Genomic DNA, 11,033 nt, shown 5'->3' with positions numbered 1-11,033 from the left:
CCTTTTCAAACATGCATTAAAAACACAATAATGTCCTCGCTGATACAGAAAATAAGTTGTGACAGAAGATTACAAATATAAGAATTATAAAAAGAAGATATGATTGCTACTTTGTACTTAATAATTATAATTATAACTTAAATGTATATTGTGCATTTCATTAACCCACTGATGCTTATATTAGTTGTGCACATCTACTCCACTATTCATTTAATCCCTTTAGTTACTTTACAGATGTGGATGAATGATGTGAAATATAACCAAGTGTTGAATCAGACTTTAGTTCCACCTGGAGTAAATCCACCAGCTACCCTGCAGTCTACAAAGTCATTCAAACTAGCTGCACCTTCACCAGCTTTGAGAACACTTTCATGATCAATCATTATAAAACACATCATATATATTATTCTGAAATGGACCAATCTGCACAACGACTACTTTTACTGTCGCGACTTTCACTATATTTTGATGATAATACTTTTCTACTTTTACTTGAGTCACATTTTGAATGCAGGACTTTTACTGTGACAGAGTATTCCTACACTCTGGTACTTCTACTTACTCAAGAACAAGATCTGAGTACTTCTCCCACCTCTGCCTGTATGTACTGTACAGTGTGAGTATTTTCTTCACTACAGGATGTTGTCAGAAACCCTAACCCTTTCACGGATAGAGGCTACTACAGTGGACAGCTTTTCAAAAGGTGTTTTCTTGTATATGCATGGGCTTTGATGGCATGGTTGCACCATCAGCCACTACATAGGACCCTATTGTATCATCCCATACACTGCCACTCAGTGGAAGTAGATTCACCCCCATTCTTCGTCTCAGGGACAGTTGCTCCACGATGCAGGACAAACAGCCCTGAAGCAGATCTGAGTGGTTATTATTGTGTCCGTCCCATCAATAGGCCCACTGTATCGTGTTTAGCCGCTGTACAGCAGAGGTGGAAGAAGTCCTCAGATTGTGTCCTTAAAAGTTATACGCCCTGCATTCAAAATGTCACTCAAGTAAAAGAACAACAGTACTAGCATCAAAATATACTTAAAGTAGCGACAGTAAAAGTGGTCATTGTGCAGATTGGTCCATTTCAGAATAATATATATGATATGTTTTTGATCATTAAAGTGTTCTCAAAGCTGGTGAAGGAGCAGCTAGTTGTAATGACTTTGTATACTGCAGGGTAGCTGGTGAATTTACTCCAGGTGGAACTAAAGTCTGATTTAAGACTTGATTATATTTCACATCATTCATCCACATCTGAAGAATATGAATACAGTCCCTCAAAGTGTTATTCAGTAGATCTTCTTAGTTACATCAATGGGTGTCTCCATTATTGTCTCCACCACATCAATAGGCTGCTGCTACACTGTATGGCAGTTAGTCGCTGTGGTGGTCGCTGTGCACAGTGATCTCTACATCAACACATGGCAGTCTTGAATTTATCGAGTGGCGGCCAATCAGAGCCGTCCTTTTAGGGCGAGCCTCCGCCGCGCTCGGCCAATCAGCGCCACGCAACAGGACCCGTGCCTCCAGAGTTGTGCAGCAATGCTTGTCACGTGACGCTGGGAAAAAGGAATGCCAACATGGACCCGTGGCAAGGACGGGATGTGAGTGTGCTACGACAATAACACGACGGAGGAACACAGAAACGCGGAAAATAGAAGAACCCCTTCGACGGTGCGGCTCGTTCTCCACCGAGTTACTGCAGTAAATTCAGGGTAAGTCGAGCCACATATCCGGGATGCTGCTCGGTTAACAGGAGGAGTATAGATCTTTTGAACCGGAGACTCATGGATTCCTATGCGGCCGCAGTTTGCATTCAGGCGGTTTGCCATGTTGTCGAGCGCCCTTTCTGGTAAAAATAGTCATCGAGCGGTGTTTTCTGATTTCAATCCTCATGAGTTTAACACTTCCCCTCGACACACTCACACACACACTCACACACTAATGGGCAAGTCAGCGCGGGCCGTGTTTACCCAGCTCTGTGTAAAGTGTGTGAGGCCCTGCTGCAACATGTGCCTGCAATCTGACAGCAGAGCAACACACATCGTGTCGGGCTAATGGGCATTTCTCACCACTGTTAGCGTGTGTGTTTGGACTGTAGTTCCACATTTGATATCTGCAGACCTGAAGGTGAACTACCACTGGTGGTTAACTAACTTAACTTAGAATTTGCATACCTTTTTTGCATTTTTCCATTCAACTTTCCATAATTGTCAATATGTTTTACCTCTGTGATACATTTTACAGTTCTATTTATACTAGACCAGTGCTAAAACATGTTTTTAATTATATGGAAGATAGCAGTTTATATTTGTATTCCTTTAAAAAAAGTTAATTATAGTACTTTCGGGGGAATATTTAATGGGTTTTCTAATTTAAAGTTGGGCCTGGCCAAAACATGCCTCAACTTAAAGACACATGCTTATTTTCAGGTTCATATTAGTATTATGTATGTTGTGCCTTTACTGTGACATGTTTACATGCTTCAAGCTTCAGAAAGGCAAGGCAAGGCAAGTTTATTTATATAGCACTTTTCAACACAAGGCAATTCAAAGTGCTTTACAAAAAATGAAAGAGATTAAGAAAATGGCATTTAAAATCAGTCATTAAAAAGAAAAGATAATAAAAGAAACATTAAAAGAAAAAAATACATGGCAGTCAATTAAACATTAAAAGAAAAAATACATGGATAAAAGTTACAGTGCAGTCTAAGATATGAATAGTTCAATTAAAAGCAGCGACAAAAAGAAAAGTCTTCAGCCTGGATTTAAAAGTAGTCAGAGTTGCAGCGGACCTGCAGGTTTCTGGGAGTTTGTTCCAGATATTTGGAGCATAATAACTAAACGCTGCTTCTCCATGTTTAGTTCTGACTCTGGGGACAGAAAGCTGACCAGTCCCTGAAGACCTGAGAGATCTGGATGGTTCATCATTTAGCAGGAGGTCAGAAATGTATTTTGGGCCTAAACCATTCAGTGCTTTATAAACCAGCAGCAGTATTTTGAAATCTATTCTTTGACACACAGGAAGCCAGTGTAAAGACTTCAGTGCACAATGTTTTGCTCATTACAAAGATATGCCCTATGTAATACACTTTTATGTAGATTATAACACCTAATACTGTAATGATTTCCTGAAAATGTAATAACAATTGCACATAACGTGATCGAAAAAGTCCTGTATTGATATTGTAATGACATTTTTTACTGATAATGTAATACCTAAGTAAATCATCAATGTGAACTGTGGGTGAAAAAAGAGATTTCCATTAAAGAGGCCCTAGTATGCGTTTGGGGTTTTTTCCTCTACTGTAGTGTTGTATAGGTTTCAGTGCATGTAAATGGGCTGCAGAGGCTACAATCCCAAAGTTCCTCTCCCCCCCCCCCCCCCGGCCTGAAATGCCTCCATTGGACTCCTTTGTTTACTTCCAGAACATAGTGACATCACTATGTAACACTCGTTCTTCTATTGGCTAGCACTCGCAATAGGCTAAGGAGCAGGAGATCTCTAAGCGATTAACCAATCAGAGCAGACTGGGCTCTGGTTTCAGACAGAGGGTGAAAAGAGGTGCTGCAGCACAGACAGTATGAGGAAAGTAAAGAGCTTTTTGGAGACATGTCACAAAGAGACACTACATACATATATGAACCTAAACATAAGCATAATATGTCTTCTTTAAATCTGGGCATCGATGTAAATTGCTCTTCATGCACTTTGACTTTCTGCTTGGTTATTCAAAAAGTAATCTTTATGTTGCCTTTGCAGGTTTCTGTGATCCCTCTTCTGGATCGTGTTTCCTCAACAGCCTCTCCTCTGCGTTTGGTCTGGATCAATGGTGTCTCTCAGCAGCAGAACGCTGAGTTTGGAGAATGACCTGTTCAGGGACAGCAGCAGCCTGTTCTCCCTCGGCCTGGGAGACAGCGAGGGGGGCAGCTCGGCCGGGGAGCTGGGGGCGATGCACCGAGGAGAGGAGGAGGATGAGGAGGAAGAAGATGATGATGAGGACGAGAAGATGAGTCTGCACATCTTTCTAGGAGGTATTGGTCAACCGATTAGAGATGTCACGTGTATTGGGGTTAAAGTCCGGGGTCCAAAACTAGCAAGCCACATGAATGTCTGGGAGCAAATACATTTTATAAGCTACACAAATACGGCCTGGATCCGTTGAACTCTCTGAATACTGGGTTTCAGATTAGAATTCCAAAAGGGGGGTTCGTTTAGCATCAAACACTTGACATAACTAACGGATAAGTTAAAAAAGAAAGTAGAAAGAAATTGAGGTCAAAGAAAACTGTTAGTTAGCAATGATTAAGAGTCAGACCCAGCGTGTCCGCCAGGGGGGCGTCTTGCTGTTATTTGACCCCTTATTCAGCTCGGAACGCCCTGAACTCGAGCCGAGGGCGTCCAAGAAGATCAAGAGTTTTTATCGCTTGAAATGACGAAAAGGAAAAAGGAGGGGCAAAGGAGTCTGGTGGGATTCTTTTCGGAGTATTGAAGATCGTTACCCCGACATCGGCGGTGCCTGCTACAGGAGAACACGAGACGTGCACGATTAGGACGCGATGAGCGGGGGGTGGGTGGCTAGTGTGGAGCATGAACTGCGGAGCCTCGCAGCGGCGAAACTGAGGCTCCGTGGTAAACTGTGGTAACATGAAGAGCCGAAAGAGCCGAGCCAAATGATCCGGCTCACTAACGTGAAGAGATAGTATCTATAAGGGCCGGCTCAATTCAAAATTCAAGCCCCCGCTCTCAGGGTGGACGCCCAATCAGCCCTGGTCTGGCGGAAACACTGGTCGGACCTAAACATTTCAGATGTGCATTGTGTCTTTAACTCATGTACCTTTGTTATTTTATAACAATGTCTTTCATTTTTGTAAAGCACTTTGAATTGCCTTGTGTTGAAAGCTGCTGTATAAATAAACGTGCCTTGCCTTGTCTAGGAGCGGAGGATGGCGATGAGGAGGAACCTGCGAGTCACGAGCCTAAGCTGCCAGATTTCCCTTTCCATCCCTCTTCCCCGTTTTCTCCCACGCTGGAAGACATCGAGGAGTTCTTGAGGGAAAAGATGGAACTTGTCAAAGAGGGTCTTCTTGTCCCAAAAGACGAGGGTCTTCTTCTTATTCCAAAAGAAGAAGCGTCCCCTCTGCCATGCAGTGACTCTCCATCCTCCACTTTGACACCCGAAGCCTCCTCAGACACTTGCCGTGATCAAGGGAAGGTTGCTTCTCATTGCACTTCAAGTTTCCTTAAAAAGGAGGAAATCAGCGCAGAAGACCACTCCCCTTCTGCTCAACGTAACCCCTCACCTTCCTCCCAAATGCTCCTTGGTGCCCCGTTGGTTCTGCAGCTACAGCCCCTATCTCCAACCCCCGCTGGCTCTCCTCCAGGGGCCCAAAGTGGCATCTGGCTCACTCATCTGGTCATGGGCCTCCAGGGTGCAAGAGGACAAAATGTCACCCTGCTGAACCCCACCACCACCTTGTTGTCTCTAAACAGCGGAGACAACAAGTCAGCTGACCAGAAGTACGTGAGGATCGCCCCCCTGCCCTTCACTATGAGAACTCTAGAGATCAAGGGCCTGACGGGGGTTGGGGGTCAGGGCACTGAGCTGTTGAAGGCCATGACCCCCCGGGTGAGCAGACTGCCACCCACAGAGAGGGTCCACAAGTGCTCCCACCCAGGCTGCGGGAAGATGTACACCAAGAGCAGCCATCTGAAGGCTCACTTCCGCCGGCATACGGGAGAGAAGCCGTACACGTGCAGCTGGCCCGACTGCGGCTGGAGGTATGTAGCATGATGAAATAATAATAATAATAATAACAATAAACTTTATTTGTATAAGATAAGATAAGACTGTATTTATCCTGAAGGAAATTGTTGTGCCAGTTACAAAAATACAATATACACAGCGTAATTAAACTGTACAGTGCAGTCAAATGAGCAATTCAATATCTACAGGAAACATAGACGGTCACATAATGAAGTACATTAACCGTATTTAGTAGTGCAAAAAACGTAGTGGCAGATACGTAATTTCACGTTATTATAGAACATTATTAATAATTAACATTAGGGATGCACGATATTGGTTTTTTGAAACCGATACCAATAACTTCCTGCTTCTCAAGACCGATAACCGATAATAATATAATATATATATATATTAAATGTACCTGTAGTTTTTGCACACCTGGTGGTAAAACAGAGACTAGTAGTGAGCAAATGACATGAGCATTACTACTATGAACAAAACAAAGCCAAGAACAGTTTTGACTCATCAAAGTGACCATATTTATTTTCCCAAATAAACTTCTTGCCTTTTTCAAAAGCCTCGTCGATAGGTAAAAGCCCCGGTGCCTTTGCAGCTGGCTTTGGATTCGCCGCTAGTTTAGCAGCGCAGGCGTCTTCGTACGCTTTTAACACACCATCGTAGCGATGGCGATGTTTCAGGTGACTAATCAGGTTGGAAGTATTATAGCTCGTTGCCTTTTTCCCTCCTCGTGGAACTTCTGCATTTGTTAATACAAATAGCAAGCGAACTATCTAACTTTGAAACTTTGAAATAGTCCCATACTACCGACGACATGTTTGTTTACTGTCCTGGCTTCACGGCCGCACACCATTTACGTCACAGCCAGGCATGAGTTAGGGAGCGCTGGATTTGTGAAGAACTCCCCTCTTCCTAAACCACTAATACCACAGTACTGGCAAAACGGGAGGAGCCGAGTGAAAAACAAGCGCCCCTCATCCCAATCCACCCACACCGCAGTATTTTTTTATTTATTTTTTACCCAAAAAATATATTGTATATTATCGGGGCTATTAATACTGGTATCGGGTTTATCGGGATGACGTCATAATTTCTAATATCGGACCGATAATTATCGTGCACCACTAATAATGATATTGCACATGTTGTATAGCAGCGAGTGTTTTGTAATGATGGTAATTATATTTATATTGCGCATAGTATTGGTGTGGAAGTTGGAGTTAGAGAGCACCTTTCAGCCCAAAGTGGGGTTGCAATATAATGATGCAGGGATGAGTCTTAAAACCCAGGAGTTCGCATTTTACCACCTCGGGTTCATTTCATTTCAAACCTTTATTTACCCAGGTGAATCCCATTGAGATCATTGATCTCTTTTTCAAGGGAGACCTGCTCAAGTAGGTTCCACATGAAACATAAAAACATAGACAGAACAACAAAAAGGACAAGGAGGGTTCCCTCGTCTCAAAGTCTTTTGAACGTGTTTTTGGTTAGATGCCTGACATGAGATATATGGTGAACAAAAGCTTAATAGACTTTCACGTTTTGTCCTACGACAACAAATACGTCAGTTAATACGACGAACATTAGCCGTCATTAGCTTAGCGGTGGTGACATGAAGTCATGTGATCGTTGTGTAGTTCGTTCATAGCTTAACGCTAGCTTTTTTACTTCTTCCGATCGCATTTACGCTTCAAAAATCACAAGGGAGTGGATTAAAGACCTTGGAAATGATTATCTTATTTTAGCGTATTTTATGAAATATACCGAAATCCACTGGAATTGCTTTTTGACGAGGGAACCAATACGATGCTTACTTCCAGGTCGGCCTACAAAGAAACGTCATCAATGCACCACTCTATTCTGATGCTCTTATTATCATAGATTACTAAGCCAGGTATATATATATATATATAGGTATTAAGGGTGTAACGGTTCACAAACATTTCGGTTCGGTACCTACCTCGGTTTTTAGGTCACGGTTCGGTTCGGTACGTTTTCGGTACACATATATAATAAAATAAACATTAAGGTGCAGCATTTCGATGAACTGAAATAATCTGTATTTGAACTGTACTGTACTAGCAGCCAGGTTGACATTAGGACTTGCTTGTCATTGTATGTTCATGTTTTTTAAAGAAAGATGAACTTGTCCACATTGCTTACAGATCTGCTGGCACTAACAATGTCTCCTGCTGTGGAGAACACCCTCTCTAGGGACAGAGGTAGCAGATACAGCCAGGTAGCGCTTTGCTAACATGGCAACATAAGGATATTGGTGTGTGTAATAGCTTTGGCTCGGTCTGAACATCTCTGCGAGGTGGAGGCTTACATGCTAGCGGGAGTTGGGTTTGCACTTCAGTCTTTTTTTCTTTTGGTACCGGTGATATTCACGTTCGGGTGATGCCTTTTCAAATGAGTGTGCAAGTTTCATGTATTGCCAATTTTAGTTGAACAATGCCGACAAACAGCTTTGGTTCGGTCCACCTGTCTTTGTCCGTCATCCTTGTTCGTAACTGCGAAACCAAAAGTGTTCCCAAACCGGAGACTTCAATGATGCTGGAGGATTTTCGAGCTCAACTTTATCTGCTTTCGACAGTTCCTCAAATTACTGACTAAATTTGAACGCATCCCTCTGACCAGCTCTCATAGTATGCCTCTCGTCCAATGAAATGACTTGCTCGCTCTATGACGCGTTGAACCCAATGTGAGCAAATTACTCTGAATGCTGCGACGCAGCACCTGAGATTACTTCCAAGATGTTGTTCACGTTCTCAATTTTTTACGTTTAACGTTATACACGTGTACCAAACCGAAGGGCCCGTACCGAATAATTTCTGTACGTGTACCGTTACTCCCCTAGTAGGTATATAAATATTTGCATATATATTTTGTATTGACAATAAAGTTGACTTTGACAGTTGGCTAATTTGGACAAAAATGTGGTGTATCTTTTCGTCACAGTGTTCCTTACTCCACCTTCCTGCTCTTTTGTCGCCAGGTTTTCCCGATCTGACGAACTTTCCCGCCACCGCCGCTCTCACTCCGGCATCAAGCCATACGAGTGCTCCCTCTGCGAGAAGAAGTTTGCCCGCAGCGACCACCTATCCAAACACACCAAGGTCCACCGCAGCTCCAGACCCGGCAGGATCCTCAAGGCCACCATGTGACGCTCTTTAGCCTAAACACCCTGGAGGAGGGGGTCCGGGTCTCCCTCAGGATATTTTTGGTGCTTCACAAGCAGAACTTTTAAAAGAATTGTGAGAGCTGGATGCTGTTTCTTCCCCTCCTCCTATTTGGCTTTCTCTCCCCCCCTGCTGTTTAAATGTCACTGTTCCTTCTGAGCATCTGATTCTCCTCAGGAAACCCCCATCTGAAAGTGGATTTCCTGGCACACAATGCAAAACACCTAACAGGAGACCGTTTTTACAGGGGCCCCTCTTGCAAACCACTCAAGCTAACCTACTATCTGCTGTTCAAGAAGCAATAGGAGTGTCTGTAACTCTATAATCCTCTTTTTACTTCCGTGATTCTTCCTCGAAGCCAAACTTCAGGGTCCATGGATTAAGCTTCCATTTTATACGCTGTTGAAAGGGACATTTTAATGTTCATGTGTCTCATCATACGACATGTGGCAGTGGCAGAGCGTGACAGCCATCACATGAGGGTGAAATTCTGATCTCCCCTAAACGCTTTCACGCTGAATGAACTCTTGATATTAGGAGAAAATGCGGAGACATCGTCAGACTTACATTTTGGCCAAACTGAGAAAACTTCCGATGTTGAACGCATCCCACCCTGGCCTTCGTTGCACTTGTCCAATCATAATCCATCTCATTTGACCCCGTATGCCTTTTCTCTCAGCCCCGGTTCACTCTAATCTCTATTGATGCCTTCGTACATATCACAAAACCACCTCACTTGATCCTACTGTTATCATACGACTGCTCTTATTGACTGTGATTGGGAACTGGGAAGTTGACAAACCAGAAAACCCTGAAAAGCACGAAAGCGACACCCACGACAGTTTTTAAGCTCTTTTGTTCTGGGAAATTCCCTTGCTACCATTGTGCAGCCGACTTCTGTCTGGCCAATCACAGCTACTACTACTACTACTGTTATGTTTTGGCTCAACGGTGCAAAAGTGAGGCGAAACAGTTACATGTATGTTGGTTATAGTAGCAAGAAAAGCTAATAGTTTAAACAGCTGGATAGGCAGTTAACATCTACTTAATCATCTGTATTAGCATACTCATAAATATGTGTACCGTAACATAAAGGACAAAGATAACATGTACAGCTTGTAGCCTTTATATATAGATGTGTTTGTTTTTTTTAATCGATGAGGATTTTTCAATCAGTGCATTAAGCTATTCAAATGTGTTTCCGGAGAGAGGGTTTTTGGTATTTTTATGTGAGTTTGATTGTAGCGTGATCAATCTGTGGAATGTCAGACTGATTATGGTCTGGGATTTGGAGTCCCATTCACACATCATTAAGCTGAGTCTCAAGTGCACTTGTGTTCGTGGAAAGTGAGAAAAACAGTCATTGTGCTCTTCTGGCAGTTTCATAACATGTATACCTTTGGAACGGTAAAATGCCAAAAAAAAAGATTATAAATATTTTCTAAGGAACTGTGCAATGCAGTCACTATTATCATGTGTTCTTTAAAACACGTCGATGCTTGTAAAGCTACCAGTGCTTCACATGAAGAGACTATTCATTACGCTTCACAGAACTGACTCGTCTCTGTTGAAGCAGCACTCACTGGCTAACCTAACTTTCATTTTTACGGGCTTTTGGATCAACTCAAAAGCAGAGCACTCCCTGCATGTAGCGGTGTACATTTACACTTCCTCCATATCTCTGTCTCTTAGCATAATGGATACATTATGGTGCACTCCTGTTTGATAAACAAACCATGCTTAGTAAGGTAGGAACCCATTGAAGGCAGACAGACGTGTTTATCTGTCTGAACCAATGCTGTCTTTGTGTCTGCGCCTCCCCAGCCAGCTTCTACTGACCTACATCCAGACCTGTGTTCCCTAATCATCATCCAATTCTCTCTCTATCTATCGCTACGTCCCTCTGTCAGTCTCTCTGTCTCCCTTCTCTCTGTCATGCCTGTTTATCTGGTTCAACACAGGCTTTATTTTAATTTTATTTTGGAATACCAGATATGCTATTTTCCTATTTGCAAAAATAAAAAAGCAAAAAATGAAATCCTTTCCCTTTGTTGTTATTTCAAGGCTTGTATTGTCAT

At 42.8% G+C, this 11,033-nt stretch overlaps 1 protein-coding gene across 2 annotated transcripts; it reads left to right on the top strand.

Annotated features, from left to right (window-relative positions):
• The first annotated feature begins 1,534 nt into the window (after positions 1–1,534).
• On the top strand, positions 1,535–10,993 carry si:ch211-117k10.3 (Krueppel-like factor 15). 2 transcript variants are annotated; one of them, XM_034236575.1, is made up of 5 exons: positions 1,535–1,721; positions 2,871–2,946; positions 3,769–4,040; positions 4,944–5,787; positions 8,772–10,993. In XM_034236575.1, exons 3-5 carry the CDS (start codon positions 3,836–3,838, stop codon positions 8,938–8,940), a joined length of 1,218 nt encoding a protein of 405 aa, XP_034092466.1. In that variant the 5' UTR covers positions 1,535–1,721; positions 2,871–2,946; positions 3,769–3,835; the 3' UTR covers positions 8,941–10,993. The 2 variants fall into 2 exon arrangements, with proteins under 2 accessions (XP_034092466.1, XP_034092465.1); XM_034236574.1 differs by lacking the exon at positions 2,871–2,946 and having other exon boundaries at positions 1,540–1,721.
• Positions 10,994–11,033: the final 40 nt, after the last annotated feature.

Source organism: Gymnodraco acuticeps, unplaced genomic scaffold, assembly GCF_902827175.1.
Source record: "Gymnodraco acuticeps unplaced genomic scaffold, fGymAcu1.1, whole genome shotgun sequence".
NCBI classification, from domain to species: Eukaryota; Metazoa; Chordata; class Actinopteri; order Perciformes; family Bathydraconidae; genus Gymnodraco; species Gymnodraco acuticeps.
This window is presented reverse-complemented; position numbering and strand designations above follow the sequence as displayed.

Excerpts from the sequence above, each read along its gene's own strand:
- si:ch211-117k10.3 (XM_034236575.1), top strand. The coding sequence starts at position 3,836 with ATGGTGTCTCTCAGCAGCAGAACGCTGAGTTTGGAGAATGACCTGTTC. Across the intron at positions 4,041-4,943 it reads TCTGCACATCTTTCTAGGAG|GAGCGGAGGATGGCGATGAG; the intron begins GTATTGGTCAAC and ends TGCCTTGTCTAG. Across the intron at positions 5,788-8,771 it reads TGGCCCGACTGCGGCTGGAG|GTTTTCCCGATCTGACGAAC; the intron begins GTATGTAGCATG and ends TTTTGTCGCCAG.